This window comes from Oculina patagonica, chromosome 12 (assembly GCF_052425735.1).
Source record: "Oculina patagonica isolate OP01 chromosome 12, crgOcupat, whole genome shotgun sequence".
Taxonomy (NCBI): domain Eukaryota; kingdom Metazoa; phylum Cnidaria; class Anthozoa; order Scleractinia; family Oculinidae; genus Oculina; species Oculina patagonica.
Genome location: NC_135769.1, coordinates 14921706 through 14938713, shown reverse-complemented (window position 1 = coordinate 14938713; position 17008 = coordinate 14921706). Strand labels below are relative to the sequence as shown.

General features: G+C 36.9%; 1 protein-coding gene across 2 annotated transcripts in view; it reads left to right on the top strand.

Annotated features, from left to right (window-relative positions):
- LOC144632684 (solute carrier family 38 member 10-like) overlaps window positions 1-15945 on the top strand; it is a 30851-nt gene extending 14906 nt beyond the window's left edge. Inside the window, exons 7-15 of one of the 2 annotated variants that reach the window (XM_078491384.1) lie at window positions 578-680; window positions 1702-1801; window positions 4214-4296; window positions 4962-5079; window positions 5330-5448; window positions 7345-7551; window positions 9155-9583; window positions 12942-13427; window positions 13775-15945. In XM_078491384.1, coding sequence (XP_078347510.1) covers window positions 578-680; window positions 1702-1801; window positions 4214-4296; window positions 4962-5079; window positions 5330-5448; window positions 7345-7551; window positions 9155-9583; window positions 12942-13427; window positions 13775-13789 — 1660 coding nt within the window. In that variant the 3' untranslated portion in view covers window positions 13790-15945. Of the gene's footprint in view, window positions 1-577; window positions 681-1701; window positions 1802-4213; window positions 4297-4958; window positions 5080-5329; window positions 5449-7344; window positions 7552-9154; window positions 9584-12941; window positions 13428-13774 lie in introns of both variants that reach the window. The other variant, XM_078491383.1, reaches the window with a different exon arrangement.
- Window positions 15946-17008: the final 1063 nt, after the last annotated feature.

Here is a 17008-nt window from a genome sequence, read left to right as displayed (position 1 = left end):
TCAGAAAAAAAACCGTTTGTTTAGGGGCCGAAGTACACTTCTACCAGCAAACGCAGCGCATTTAAGCACAAAAAACAATTTGTCCGTAAAATAAAATAACAACAAAAAACAATCCATACAAAGAGCATCACTTCCGGTCAAGTGTGGTAGCACGGTTACTCAGTTCAAGATGGCGGATAAACTTGTTGCAGCCCTCAACGATGAAAGGAAAATTTGACTGGGATAAAGAAGGCCTAAATATTCACTAAAGGTAAAAATACATTGAAAAATTGGGGGGTCTTCGTTTTCAAGTTTTTGGGGTCTTAGGGTCTTCGGGTCTTCGTTTTATAGGTCTTTGTTTTCGAGTCACCCCATGTACAAGAATATAATATGGCATACCCATACTTAAACTCTCTATTACAATGACATAAAACACAAAACAAGTTCTACAGTCATAGTAGAACTTTTGTTTGCTTTAGTCATTGACTGAAGAATGTCTTTCTCATTGTCATTCTCCAAGCTTAAAAATATACCATCCTTTATTTACAACAACATCTTGTGAACCTGTCTGTTTGTTCTGTACATGTTTTATCTGTAGGCAGCTGTTTGCGTTGTATGAAACCTTACCTGAACCATCAGTCAAGAAAATGGAAGGTGTTGTCAATACAGGGATGAATATCGTGGCTTTGGTTTATTTTTTGGTAGGTCATTGATGAAGTGGTAGTGTATTAAGAATGGCTTCAGGAGATCTTTTGGTTTCAACCTTTTATATTTTTCACCAGAGAAGAATCTTTGGACAAAAAACGGGTTCAAAGTATATCAGTTACCTCCTCCATTGATTGATGTTACAGTTACAATTATGCCATTGACAGGCCTTTGCACTATTTATGTCAAGTTAGGTGAAATACTGATGCCCAGGAAGAGGTGAAAAATCTAAATATTTTGCACATCAATGTTTTTATTGATATTTTTTGACAGTTCTGACTGGAGTTTAACAGATTGCAAGTAATAACATTTGAGACTTGCCCAGATATTTAGTAACAGTCTCTTCATGCAGTACAGGGTGTGGTAATGCTAAGACACCTTGTTAAAGCACCACTTTGTAGTGGTGAAGGTACCCAAAAAAGTTCTGTCAGCAATCTGTCAAGTTGTTTTTTTTTTTTAATTATGCATAGGCAAAATTCCCAATATTTTTTTCATGCAATGCCTTTTAACTTTATTTGTAGGTTCCTGTTACATTTTTCTTTGTTTTTCAACTGTAGACATGTGTAAAATTTGTTGTACTCTTGAAAAAATGGTTTTAAAAGTAAATGTCATCCCCACCCCCTCTACCTCAATGCCAGTGGCACAAGAATATTACATAACAATGTCATTACTGTTTTTCTGATGTTTGAACAACTTGGAACAAATAAGTCAGAACTTAATAATTTTGACAGCACAATGTCCATGTGTGCTTGATGTGAGAGGCTATTAAAGGACTTCTAAGAGGTTTGGCAGAAGTTTGTCATTCTGCATTGGTCAGTATGCATCACAATGACTTAAAATATGAAAATGAGTAGCGCGATCCTCTAAAAGTTTTCTTTTGCGCAAACCATCAATATTCTGTGGTATTAATAAGCCCTTACAATATTATCAGGTGAAAAGGTTATAAGAAAAAAGTAAAGTTTAAGTTGTCATTCCTACAGTAGAAAGTTAACATTCTTTCTATTTACTATAATATAGGTTGGATTTTTTGGTTATGTATGCTTTTACAATGTTGGTGTCAAGGGTGACATGTTAACAAACTATGGCAATACTTTCATCTCACAGATAATTAAATTAGGTAAGTAAAATATTTTCCTAATAGATAAATAGTAAATATTTTTTAACTCACAGGGCCCTCCTGAAAACTGATTCAGTCAGTGGACTCTCTTTAGGGTAATGTGTTCTAATATGGGAGACCCAATGACCTGTTGATTAGCATACTAAACTAGACCATGGCCAGATTTATTCCATTCAGCTGGTCTTTTGGGAGGGGGGGGGGGAGCGGATGATCAACCACCTGGTTTCTGCAGTCCTAAGCACTGGAACAAACTTTTCTTAAATCATTTCAACAGTGGAGTTTTTCTTTTGTTAATCAAAACTATAAAAAAATTCTCATACGTGATTGGTTATCAGCAGCCCAATGTGAGCACTAATAGGACAGTGTATGCAGCATGCTTGTAATTGGACAGTGTAATAGGACAGTCTAGTGAGTGCGTGTCATGCCGGGTAATTGGACGGTACGCATCATTTTGTGCATGCTGTTGTTGTGCATTTTGTTGAGTAAACTGTTATGTTTTTTAGTATTCACAAAGACTTTAAACCATTTCACCGGTAAAATTTGTTTGTTTCTTAAGGTTACTGTAGACCTTCAGAGGCCAAACCTAAAACACTGATTTATAGTTTGGTAAAAAAAGAAATGTAAAATTGTTTAATGATCGCGAGATATCGAGGAAAAACTTCTTTAGCAAAAGGTGTTATAATCCTTATTGCACATGTGGCGCTCCGTACATTATTCGCGGAAAACTTCATCCGGCAACTCGAGTTACGCAGATTTGAATGTTTTATTTACATCGAAAGAGCTGTGCTGTTTAGTGTGGGTTAGGCCACAAGGATCAGTGAATTTTCATGCAAAAGTCTAAAACATGATATGAGTTCATCGAAAAGAGAGAACACAACTTGGACGAAATTTCGTAAGAAAACCGTGTTAAAGAAAACAAAAATGAAAGAGGGAGATTAGAAGAAAGCCAAATTGATGTTCAGTTGGAGCTCAAGAACAAATCGAACAATAACACTCTAGGGAAAGCTTTACCAAACAAATTCATCCCCGCTTAAAAGCCCATTTTTTCAATCAAGTTTGAGGTCTGTACTTATACCTAATCGTACCTTTTTGGTACGCTTCGGCAGCATATCAGGCGAGTTTGGTCGAGCCATGGTTCGTATTTTGGCGAGACGCAGTCGAGCCAAAATACCCATGGCCAGACCAAACGAGCCTGATCCGAGGCACCAAAAAAAAACAATAGGTATTTACCGTACCCAAATTCAGCCAAAAATCCAGTTATATTTATCGCTTTGTTGAAGCCATGCTTGAAAGGTACGTACTGCAAATTGTGTTGACTTGGTCTTCAACACTTTAACCAATTTTCTCTTCTGCCTCTTTTTCCATTTGTTTGTTTAGAGTGCATTCTCTAAATTTTCAAAATCAAAATTAAGCAAAAAATTTGAAAATTCCGACTCCATTTTTTCAGTCCGAATGTCTCAATACTCGTCGGCAAACATCGCGCAATTGGCGAGCGCGCCTCAAGTTTAGTTTTGACGGGAAAGTTTTTCTCTTTTTACGACCGCTAAACACCGCTAAATTTGATTACTTTAATTGTTTTTGATCTTTTCAATTCATCGTACAGTAGCACTACTTTACTTCAAAAAACATTATTTTGCAATCAAATCATGGTGGAACCGTGTTCTTGGGCAAGACACTTTACTCTCATGGTGCCTCTCTCCACCCAAATTCCAAAGAGGATTCCACTGCTTCAAGCGAATTAATAGGGTATGTAGATTTGACGGATTTTAACGAAACTTGGGCAAAATGTTCCTTGGTTATTAACGCGCCAAAGTGTGTGAGCCTTTTTCAATATTTCAAATATTTCGCGTTTAACGCCTTCTTACGTGACGAAGATCAGCAAATATTCTAACCGCCGAGTTTACAATAGAATCTCTCAGGAACCAATAGGAATATCCAAAAAGCCTCACTCACTTTCGAAGTCCATTACCTGCTGATTGACACTGTCCAGTTTGTTTGGTCGTACGTGCGAACACGAAAGCAGGTAATTCAGTTTACCAAACATCGTCAGTGTTGCCGTTTAAGTCTTGCATGAGCTTACCATTAGACTAAATCTTCAAAATAATTATTTCTTTAGATTCTAAATTCTATTAGCTTTACAGTGATATATACTTTTCTAAGGTTTTGAAAAAAAGAAACACGTGTATGAACGATTTTCCGGAAGGTCTACAGTAACCTTAACAAAGTTTGATTAATTGGTAACTGGAAATCGTGTCGTCCAATTTTGTCTGTAATCATACTCGTGATTAAACAAATCGGACTTCCACTACGTCGTCGTCCGATTTTGTTAATCACTCGTATGATTACACACCGAATTGGACTCCACTCAGTCCTATTACCATTATTAATAACCTGAATTATTCTGTTTTGTAGGCTTTGTAATGTCTGTCATTGTCAGCTTTCCTCTGATGGTTTATCCTTTACGAGCAAGTTTGCATTCTCTGATATTCCAGCAGGTCAGCATTATTTGTAATAATTTCCTTTTGATAGTTGGGTGCAGAGAATAGCCTACAACTTTTGTACCCATCTTGGCTCCTTAGATGCACAGTAAAAAAGGCTGTTTGACTAGATTTCAGCTTAGAACAAACAGGGTTCGTACGCATCTTGAAAACCCTTGAATTTCAGGAGGTCAATTTCAAGGCCTTGAAAGTACTTGAAATTGGTTTTTGGTCCTTGAAAGTCCTTGATTTTTTTTATTGAACGTTAAAAGGCAATGAGAAGACCACAAAAATAAGCGAATTTTTTAGTTCATCAGCAAGCACATCAACAGCCCAACAGACTGGAAATCATTGGTTTGAGGAAAATTTCATAAAAAGGGTCCTGGAAAGTCCTTGAAAAGTCCTTGGATTTTTGGCCTGAAAAAGTGTATGACTCTGAACAAATTTTATTGGATCACATTCCTACTCACTCTGTCACCTATTACCTAATATTATTATCCTCTGTTAGTAGTGAACTCGAGTCAATGTGACAATTAAGAGACAAGAAATGGACTGGAAAACATGCAAAAATATTCAGTTCTAATAATAAAATAAAATTTAATAAAACAGCTTTGCACTAACTTTCAAGAACATTATTGTTATCCAAGGCAGCAACCCAGTGAATCTTTCTGTTCCTTTAGCAGTCAGGCAGTTCAGAAAATTTACCTGGAGGTGCTGGCTTCATTCCACATGATCGATTCACATACCTGACGCTTGCCATTATCTCTGGCACCCTGACACTGGGGATTCTCTTTCCACAAAGTAAGTGCACTAGGACTCAGATCAATCAACCTTAAGCTCATGAACATGCTTACTTATAAGCTTACTTGTTTTGTGACTACTGGAACCTTACAGATTACATTCTGTTGCAGCTTAGTTGGTACATAGTTAGTATAGTTGGTAGCAGCTAAAAAAAACATTTAAGAAAAAATAATAATTATATACAGTTTGTATTGGTTTCACTTATTATAATTCTACAGTGTTAATTGTAATGAATGATTTTACATTTTAGTTGAATTTGTGCTGTCACTGACTGGAGCAACAATGGGCACTCTGATAGCATTTATATTTCCATCCGCCATGTTTTTGCATGTCGTGTCAGAGAAGACAACAGCAAGGCTGGTAGCAAAGGTATGTTATTATAATCACAAGACTGATATCACATGTCATGAGTTGGATGAGCAGAGGAAACCCAGATGATTACAATAAACATCCTGTGGAACCACTTAACAAGGTCATCTAGAGTAGAGTTGCTGGATCATCTAAAGATTGTAGGTTTAAATCTGCATGTGTCAGTGATTTATTCAATAGTTCAGTCAATGATAGAAAGAAAGAGAAAGTACCCTTATTGACTGAACACTTCTTGAGACTTGACAACAACAACAACAACAACTTTTATTTCGCACCCTAAATTAAATTTAACTTTACAATACACCTTATTCATAAATGGCGGAACGCACGGAAGAGTTTGGGTCGAGTACATGAAAGCGAGGCTAGTGAGGCATCGGCTTCGAACCAAAACAAAGAAAAGTATGGCGAATTGAAGTAGTATTTGATAATTCTTGAAATATCTCGTCGGTTAGAAAGCGATTCTTGGGTTTTGATGACTGCCATTGGAATCCCTGGTTTGACAACTGCATAAACAGTCGTATGGATGCGAAGTAAACACAAATCATGGAAAAATGTTGTCACAAAACCGCATCGATCTTCTTAATCTCTTTACTACCTTGTGTACAGTTGTTATCCATATTACTATAGTATCGTTTTAATGGAAGACTTTGAAAGCTTGCAAATATAGATATTATAGAGACAATAGCGATTTTGCACGTCTCTGGATATGGAAAGTAAAAAAAAATCGCCAACATTGTGCGACTAGCGACTACGCAAACAGGTTAAAAATATTTCAGTTCAGTCTATCGTTTTACAAAACTTTTACCCACTAAACTCGGCATTTGAACCCGCGCATTCTAATGTATACACAATTTAAGAATCACAAATGGATCAGTATATATGTATATGGACAAAAAATCAGCAAGACGATTTGGCATCAAAGAAGTGCTTAAATTCTGAATTCAGCAAATGTATAGGAATATTTAAAATTGCAAGAATCTTACCGCTGTAAAATTTATTTCAATTTGAAAAGTTTAAAATTTGAAAGCTCGCTCTTTATGCCCTATTTCTACTTTCCTTGGCTTTACTTATTCTTAAATTTAAAGATTTGTTACAAGTAACGTCTATAAAGAATGATCAACCGTTGTGAACAACATTTTAGCTTATTAATGTGTTCGAAGGCAAAATACTCAGGAAACCTTGTGTCTTTATAAAATCGCGATTTTTGCTTACCGTATCGAGAGACGTGTTAATTTTTTAACAAGCTCCATAGTCTCTTTTATATCGTGTTTCTTTCCTCTGCCTTCCTGCAAGCTTCTAGGGTCTTCCATAAAAAGGAAACTTGAAAGTAGTCTGGATTACAATTGTACACGAGCAGGAGGTGAAGAGACTGAGAGGATCGATGCGATTTTCCGACAAAATTTTTTCCATAATTTGTGTTGAATTGGAAACCATACGGCCATATCTGCAGTTGACAAACCAGAGATTCCAATGGCAGTCATCAAAACCCAAGAATCGCTTTCTAACCGACGAGATATTTCAAGAATTATCAAATACTACTTCAATTCGCCATACTTTTCTTTGTTTTGGTTCGAAGCTGATGCCTCACTATGCCTCGCTTTCATGTACTCGACCCAAACTCTTCCGCGCGTTCCGCCATTTATAAATAAGGTGTATACAATAAGAATAAAAAAATAAAAATAAAAATAAAGTGCATGGCTGCCCAAAAAAATATACAAAATGTCTGACCTCCCAAGTTTTGTTTTCTTTCTTTCACTTACCAGTAGAAAAGCTGTTTGGGTATAAAATTAATGTGTTAATCTGGCAAAACACATGGCTCAGATTGAATCTCAAACCTGACTACATGTTTGTTGATACAGTTCAACACATTGACAGTATTGTTTTTCTTTATTCTAGCTTGTCCTGGTATTGGGTTTAACTTGCTTTGTCGCTGGCACATACACAGTGCTGACAACTCAAGAGAGTGGTGAACATCATCAAGTCGACATCCATCCACCTGGAATTGATCCCATCAAGCCAGTGGTCGTCCATGATTCCTCAAAGAAAGGAAATGACACAAGCATTCATGTTGGTATAAGAGATGTTGATGTTGATGTTGCCAAGGTAGGTTATCTGAAGTGAGCTATGTTCAAGCTGTGAGCAACACCTGATTCAAGTATCAACTCATAGTCAAGCAGTCAGGTCGCAAAAATAAAGAATATATTTATCAATTAAATAAAACTGCTGTAGTCATAGGTTAAAATATAAATGTTTTTAAAACAGATCTAAAAATATAAAACGATACTCTAAATTTTCGATCCCCTTAGACTGCGGTCTTCTTCAGAGAATGATGGATTTTTGCAAGGTTCGCAGAATTCTAATAAGCTAAATCGACGTTATTGTTTGTTGTCCCCCTGGGGAACAACTAGCAATGCGTAAACCCTTGGGAAGGGCGCTCTTTCGTTGATAGTCTTTTTGTCGAGGAAGGAATGCAAGGATTCCAGAAACAGTTTTTTGTTCTTGCTGCTTACACCTGTTTCAAGAATTTCGGCGTAACTTGGATGTATGTAGTGGCCGATTTCTGCATGATGTTTAATCGCGGAGTTGATATTTCCATTTGTTCCAGGCTTGTGTTTCGGCTCCCCGCAATTTCCAGTTTCTTTTGCTTTCCCCAATGTATGCAAATGGACATGTCCTGCAAGTCACTTTGTATACGATTCCTTTCAATTGATCTTTATTCGGTCGGTCCTTGGGCTTTTTGAAGATATTTCCTAACGTTCATACTGGTTTAAACACTGTCTTGATGTTTTCCCGGCTCAAAATCCGTCGAACGCGCTCCGACACTCCTTTCACATATGGAATGGACGAGTATGCCTTCGGATTCTCCTGGGTTCTTGGTTGCGTGTTTGTTTTGTTTGATTCGCCAGCTGACTTGATGAAGCTGTCAGGATAACCGTTAGCTTTTAAGTCATTAATAACGCGTTGTTTCTCGTTTTGTCTTTGCGCAGTTGTTGATGGAATGCACTTAGCTCGGTCCATTAAAGTCTTAACGATGGCTCTCTTGCTTTGCGCTGGGCTGTGTGAATGGAAGTCTAAATACTTGCTCATATGTGTGGTCTTGCGGTATACACCCACCTTGATCTTACCATCCTCATTTTTAAAATACAGTTCTTTTAATTTCTGAGACTATTCTCATGTGTGGGCAGATTTGGCCAGCTAATTGAAATAATAGTCTTTCTATTATGTGATTAAAACCTCCTATAGAGTTGTTGCTTCTGACATAATTCATTGTACATACTAGTATCTTGTGTAGCTCTAGCAGTAGTTTGTAAGCAAAACAGTAAAATATAAATTTGGTGAAGTGGATATTAGGTCGGTACCATAACTATATACATGTATACAGTAACTGAACAACTCTGTGGCATCAATTTTAGTAACATTATGTCAGTCTGAAAAGTTAAATTTTAAATCTGGGTGATAAGCTAGGTTTGTGTAGAGAACCTTATGACAAAACAGAAACTCTTGCTATATTTTGGTTTCAGTGCATTACTGAGAAGTATAATATAGAATTTTTAAAAAAATCGCTAATATTCTTTAGTTGACTTTTCCTCTATTTCTGTAAGTCAATTTCTTGCGATTTTTCTCCATCATTTGCAATGGACTTAATTACAGAGTAGGTGCTAGTTGACACCTGTAATGTTGCTCTCCAAATTATTTTTTGTTTTAGATTGGACTAGGAGCGGACAAAATTGTGAACAAGGATGAAAAAGTTGTTGATGATGCAAAACCTGATAACGAAAAGCTTGTGGATGTTAAACCCATTGATGCTGCTCAAAATGAGGGCTTGAAGAAGGCGGAGGAACCTGTTAAACCGGTCGAGCTTGGCGAGGTGAAGCGTCAAGAGCCTCCAGTGCCTCATGCCCCTCAAGACAATCCTCCTCAGAATTCACCTGATCAGAGACAAGGAGAAGAGGAACATTTGAAGAATGAAAAACGACAACTGATGAGTAAAGCAGAAGATGAAAAAACAAGTTCTGAAAATCCTGTGGTTAAAGATGAGAAATTGAATGCAGACATTGGGAATGCTGCTAACACGATCAAGGTCTCAGAACAAGAAATTGATGATGAACTGAAGAAACTGGAGCACACAGATAAGGTTTCTTAATATATCAGTCAGGGGGATAAATGAAGCATCCTTTTGGTCAAAATCCTGTTTGCAAAAAATTGAACGAGTTTACATTTCAAGAGTGGTTGTTGAGCAATGTTATCCTTATGATAACAAGCAAACGTGAATGACAAGCTAGATTACATTGCTTGTGCTATTTTCTGATTGGACAATAAAAACTTCTTGTCAGGTAATTCAATGAGGATTTGCCAAAAATAACGTTTGTTCCCCTTGATGAGATCTTTTCACTATGTGAAATTGAAGTGCTAGGTGAAAGTGAAATGTTGTATTTATAGATTCCTTCAGTGTTTTTTCATTGTTCAGACTACAAATTCTGGAGGAAATCAGCTTTATAAAAATATAACACTACAATAATATTATAATAATTATTACACTCCCTTGCTAATAAAAAAAAATTGAAACCAACTCTCTGAAAAATAAAACACCCAGATTGGTGGCCAAAGCTACTGTCTTACATAGTTTATATTGTTTTAGTTAGATCTTTGTTATCTACAGATAAAATACAGTATTAGTATTATATATTGTAATAGTCTGTGGGTTATAATTATGGGTCTTTAGCAATTACGACACATGTCAGATTCCAGTGTTTTTAAAATTGAATTTGTTATTCATGCACTGTAACAAGTTGATCATCAGTAAATGAAACTTTGTGGACTAACAAGGTTCTTTAAGAAATGTAAAACAAAAATCAAAATAACTCATTTGTGGACTAGTTAAGCTTAAGAGTAATTAAGCTACAAATCCGTGTACACTTTTGGATGAAATCCTCTTTTTTAAGAGAATAAATGCTTAGTGTATTATTATCTGCAAAGGTTAGCAATGTCAACAAGACCAGTTACTAAGTTTTAAAGCAAGCATATTTAAATCTACCGGTACATTAAAAATCCTCTCTCTCAAGACAAGTGGTAACCAGACCACACTGGTCAATAAAACAAGATTTTAAAAAAGAATATCTCACATAGCCCTGAACTTCCATTTATTTTCCAGCCTAACCCTTTACTGATAAATTACAGTACATAAAAATTAATGTATGACTCGACAAAGGCCAGCAACAGTCCATATTGTGCATTTTTTTGTGTCGTGTTAATGAGTCTCGTACAGTGCACAGGATGTTTGCCTATTTCACTCATGTTAAACTAAAAAACTGGATATTAATACATAAACACAGCAGCTAGGAAATGCATTTTGACTGTTGGTCACCTTTGAATGCTGAGTAAACTTTAATTTCTACTATCACTGCAACTTAAAGAACTGGCTATAAACTTAACAGGCTAGTACTAAAAGTGCTGAGTAGTGCCAGAAGCTTATCACCTGGTGGTGCTTATTGCTGTGGCTAATTAAAGTTTTATAATAACAATGAACAAACTCACAATAATGTAACACAAAACATGAAAATAAACACTGTAACTAACTGATCATTGTTGTGCATATTTTTTTTGATGAATTGATTTTCTAAATATATCATTACCGGTAGTACATACACTTTTTATTGTCAAATCATTTGGCATACAATGTGTGCAATATGTCATTTTCAAGAATAGAGGATACATAAACTTTGTGGGGGATTCTAACTTTAATAACGTACTATCTGGATTGCTGCTATTCTAACAGGAATATCCCTTGACTTAGAAATTGCCCCCAAGACTCCATTTCGTAGGAATGCACAGTTATGAATTGTGTTAAACTTTGGGCTTCATTTGCAAAATAACACTTCTTCTAGTAGTACTCAATTACCACTTTTTATAGTAGTAGTAATAAAAGTAGGCAATATGGTACTTTGAATATGAAAACATGAAGCATGTTGTAGTATTCATAAAGACCTATGTATAATTGATAAATAACTTTTTTAATTACTTAAACATAATTACATAATAAATGCTTTGGCCATCAATCTCTGTGTATAAGCAAATTCTTTTTAATTTCCTTTTCCAAAAATAAATGTCCTTGTTCTCAGCCCTAGTTTGGACAACCTTTGCAAATAATGCAATCATTTCTGTGGTAAATAATGCAATCATTTCTTTGGTAAATAATGCAATCATTTCTGTGGTAAATAATGCAATCATTTCTTTGGTAAATAATGCAATCATTTCTTTGGTATAAAAATGATCAAAACATTGAAACGCAACATTGTTTATTTCTGAAATAAGGCAATCTTATACCAATGTCGGATTGTTTGGAATAGTGTCTTATTTTCAAATTTTACTGGACAAGGGAGAAATAACACTTTAATAGTAACAAGAAAGAAAAGATTATCTCTTTTAAATTTCCCACTCACCACCCTTTTATGACATGTGATGGTTGCCACTACTGTTCTGAAGTAGAGGATCTTTTGTGTGAAACAACTGGGAAACCGTTATGCCTCATAAAATCCAAAATGGCGGCCAGCAGGAAATTAAAAACCATAATCTTTTTCATTTATCATTACTATCAAGAAAGGTTAATTCTCCCTTGTCCTGTAAAGCTTTGAATTTAGGCATTATTTCAAACAATTCGACTTCGACCAAATTTCTATTGTACTGTTCTTCCTTCCACCAACCAACCATGTATTTAGACAGTGCGGGTCAGACATAAGCATACAGTTCTTAGATATATTCTTCTGAACTATCAGGCAGTGAGCATGTAATACTGATGTTTGAAAAATGCCAGAACAAACTGGTAAAATTTGATGGTGGCCACTAGTTCAAACTTGTTCTAATCAAAAATTGTGTACTTCTTGGTCGTTAACCCACAAGCACTTTTTATTTACATCATGAACAATTGTGTAAAAAATGTATAAGTATTCTAAAGAATAAAATGTAGTTCCTGGGCTGCTCGGAAATTTTTACAGGAGGACATGCCTTAGGAAGTTGGTCAAAACTGTTGAAAAATGACATAAAAAGCTGTCACAAGTTCATTACAATGTATTTTAAGCTTTCAAACATTCAGCATGCAATTTTTATTTCTATGCCAATGGACAGTGATACATGCAGGTTAATTAAGTAGTCCCCCTCTGCAAAGAGTCTTGGGGTTCCATGGCTTTGTAAACCTGTCTTCCTATGTATCTATTTCTGTTTTTGCTACATCTGCCTCTTGACATGGCTTGGTTTGTAAATAATGATACAAGATAACCTACAGCTAGTTCAGTAGCCACTATTCACCAAGGGGGGGGGGGGGGCTGGGAAAGGTTGAAGGGGTGCAAGCTAAAATATTCTCCCATTTGTTTCGGGTTTAATAATATATGTTAGTACAATAGTTGTCAAGAAAGGCTTCTTGTTATCAACTGCTAAGTTTGATTTTCCTTACTGTACATTGAATGAGATGCTAACATGTTTTTACTCCATGCATCAAGGTACCTGGAGATGCTGCTGCCAAGGAAACAGATTCCAAAGATCCAGTAAAAGTGGATGTTGTTTCAAATGAAGTCAAACCACAGCAAGACATTCAAGACAAAAGCTTGGTTAAAAGGGATCTGCAACAATCACAAGACTTGGAGAACAAACTGGAAGACTCCGACAAATCTGTGGGGATCTTACAAAATGAGAATGTTTCACAGAATGGTGGAAATCAAACAAATTTACAAGACAGAGAAGTGAACGATCAAGTTAGCAAAGACCTTCCTCAATCCAAAGAATATTCTCTTGATGAAAGAACGTTGCTTGGAAATCACAGCAAGCCTCTTTTGGAAAAGAGTCCCAAAGTGGGGGAAAGTATTAAAATTAGAGACCTTAAATCAAATGTAAGACCAAAAGGGAAACAAACTAGTTCTCTATCATCAAGATCCGTAAAGAGCTTTCTTTCAAAGCAAAGATCAAAGCGTTCAAGAAGTAGACTTCAGGTAACAAATAATTTGTTTGGTCTGGTTTTTCTTTGTACTCTTTACTAAGATGAAGATGGGAGCTAGCCAGAACAGCTAATGGAAAAATTCCATTCTTTCTCACAAATTACTTTATTTCTATGTGGCTATTTCAAATTAAGATTTTGGTGACTTTTTCTGGCACTGCATCGGGAAACTACACTGTGCCCATATCTCACTGCTAACTCGTATTGTCACAATCAACCGATGTTGAATCTTGTATATAAAGTCCTAGATTATTTTGTTGTGGCGTTTTTTATGGCTTGCATTTTCTGTGCGCAGTTTTTGTTTGCTTGTTAATAATTTATTTTGTTTTCTCTGCTTTGTAGGGAGTAGCCAGATAGTAAAGCCAAACGTCAACGATGATCAGGTGTAAAGAATGCAGCTGAGAGGCAGTGGATGTGGAAGACAGCAACGCCATAAAACAGACGCAGAGCTCGTTCAACTTCATTCTCATTAATGGGAGTTTATCGTCAGGGTAGACGTTAATTTTTTCACACATTTTGCGTTCAATTCTGCCGCGAAAAATAATGCAAAGTAAATACTACTATCACAATTTGTTGATAAAAAGGTAAATTTTTAAAGAGTATATATAATTGTGACAAAAAGCAAACTACAAGACCGTAAGGACTGCAGGCAGTCTGTCTAAGTAGCTGCAACAAGCAGTTAATTTAACTTTCATTATATGATCAAAGGGATATTGGTCCATTTAAGTAGTGTGAAGGTGTGTCTCACTAATTTAGACCTGAAAAACGAAACCCTGCGGTATGATAATAGAAACTTCCAGTTTTCAAGATTTAATTTAAACATTATTATTTGTTGATGTAAAGGGAATCAAATTCCTTCAGGACGTTTTGTTGTAATTTTCCGTTTTTATTAGCTCTCATAATTGCGGGTCCTGCTGGCAGGTCTTATTGACAGTGTTGAATCACTGGTATAGCATTTGAATGGCTTTCTTTTTCTTGGTCAAAGTTTTTCTTTAGACATGCAGTTCTTTGGCATGCAACATAAATGTGAATTTGCACATTGTTTCAGACAGCTCAGACACATCTCTCAGCTCAAGCAGGTACCAACTTTGGCTTGATATTCTAGCTAAATGTCATTATAAAATGTTCAGATTGTCAAAATATGTTAGCCCCACAAAATGTTCCTATCTGGTAAAAACATTGCATTGTTTTCCCAGTTATTTCTCCACAGCAGAGCGAGAGCTTTCTGCAGGGAATTATTTATCAGTTTTTGTTGTAAGTTTTATTGTTATTTCCAAGAATTATATTTCATGTTATTGAACCCAGGTGATATGAGAAATCAATCCTCTCTTATAGGCATTTGAGAAAAGATTGAATGAATATTTGTCAATTAAGAGATAAAGCACCAGGTTTGCGGCAAACGACACGAATGGCCCGGGACCATCATTTCTCCGGCATTTGTTACGTTTGACGTTTTCTGTTGTCAACAGACGAGTGTTTTCGCCTTCATCTAGTCTGTTCCAGGCGTTCGGTTAGTCAGGGAACGGCGCAAAGAAAAGCGACTGAAAAATGTAAAAGGCGAACGAAAAGTAGGGAGGGGACTAGGGAGCAGAAGCAAGGGAACTCTCGCTTCCTCCCCACACCCCAGGGCCCTTCCTGTTTTTGGTATCCGGTCGTTTCGCCTGAAGGCCCTTTAGCCCGGAGTCAATTCGCCTGAACTAAAATTTGGTTCCCCTGTATTCTTTTTCTAACGCGATTTAAAAAATATTTGGCGTATCACGTGTCTTCATTTTTGATCTTCGCTCTATCTCTCTGACGAGTTAATTAGTGATCGATGCAAGACAAACCGACACCCGCCATCGATTAGAGTAAAACACACGCACGGCTTACTGTACTTTGCGAAACAAACTCTGTAGTTCTTTTTTTTTTTTCGCTCGCCGTTTTCTTTTCGTGCAGTTCCCCACTAATTGAACGCCTGGAACAGGCTAGCCTTCAACAAACACCTGAATATAAACTGAATGAATTTTTTTCATCGTTTTGACACATCATCAAACTTATGCTTCATGCTAATGCTGTTTTATTTCACGTTCTTTGTAAAACAATTGGTGAAACGTTAACTTGTTCGTAATGTGGAAGTCCACTGAGTAGCCTTTGCTGCTGGCTGAGTGACCTAATAAATAAAGGTGTCTATCTATCATGTCTCTTCGCCGACAAGTTGAATATGTTACGATGTTTATATTTCAGTCCATTTGACGCAGACGTGAAAAATGTGATGCCCGTCGACGGTAAACGGCAACCTCCCATTTGCCGTAAACGCGGTGCTTAATCTCTAAATTTTGAGTAACATAATTTAAATATTTTAACGACATTATTCTTTTATTAATTTTGTATGGATGTGTACTTCAGTTGTTTGTCTTAACATTAAGCTCATTATCTCAATCCATTTCACTCTACTTGCTTTACTTTTAAAGTTATAAACAGAATTGGTGCCATTGGAATTAATTTGTTATTTTTCAATAAAATTGAAAGAATTATCGAGTCGTAGTAAATAATTGCGTTCGACGAAGGAGAGCGCAAGCCTACTTTTGTTTTTGCATCCTGTGTCTTTTGAGTTGGTATGTCTGTGTACTGTTATGCGGAATGACATTCTCGTAACAAGAGCCCGCGTCCCCCTGGACCAGCGGTCGAGAAACGCGATTCCCGACCGCTGGTCCAGGGGGACGCGGTCTCTGGGAACGAGAATAGCGGAATGAATCGAGCCGTAATGTGCGCGCAGATTTAAGGACACCAGATTCTGACTCGTCCCCAGTCGTCTTTTGAGTCGACTGCTCAACACGGAGGGAATCATGGGAAGGAAGAGAAGCCTTTCCTCCTTCGCATCATCCTTCGCGTCTTGCAATTTTTATGTAAGAGACGACTGGGGACGAGTCAGCACCAGATTGGCCTCCCCACTTGATTTTTGCAGGGGCAAGTCTCGGCCGGGAAACTGGTGGCCACAGATGGCCTCGATAAACAAGATGGCGTTGCAAACTGTGCTCAGAAACATTTTGCTTGAAAAAAAGGGCTAAAAACGTGTGGCCAAAAATGTCATGCAGAACATAAGATGGTTATCATCCAAGGTAGCAGAGTTATCTTCAGCCACCGAATGTCATAAAAAGAATGGAAATTGAGTAAGTCGATGCGTAGTTTCGTACGGAGTTCGTCGTGTTTTCCTGCGTCTGCGATTGTATGTTACACAAAACTACAAATTGTTAGAATTACATGCATCGAGCGTGGGTATGATACGAATCAAAATTGTTTTATCACTTCTTCGAATTTGTGATATAATTATCGTTATTGCCAGAAACACTAGACGTTTTGACGAGGAAATCGTTGTATATGTATATAGGAAATCACACGATTTCGAGTGCAATACCCGATTCCCTCTATAGCGCGCGCCTGCAGGGAATCACGGTAGTTGTATTCATCAAACCATGCGCGAGACTCAGCAACGATGCACGTTGCTGAGTCTCGCGCATGGTTTGATGAATACAACTACCGTGATTCCCTGCAGGCGCGCGCTATAGAGGGAATCGGGTATTTGGGATAAATCAGCAC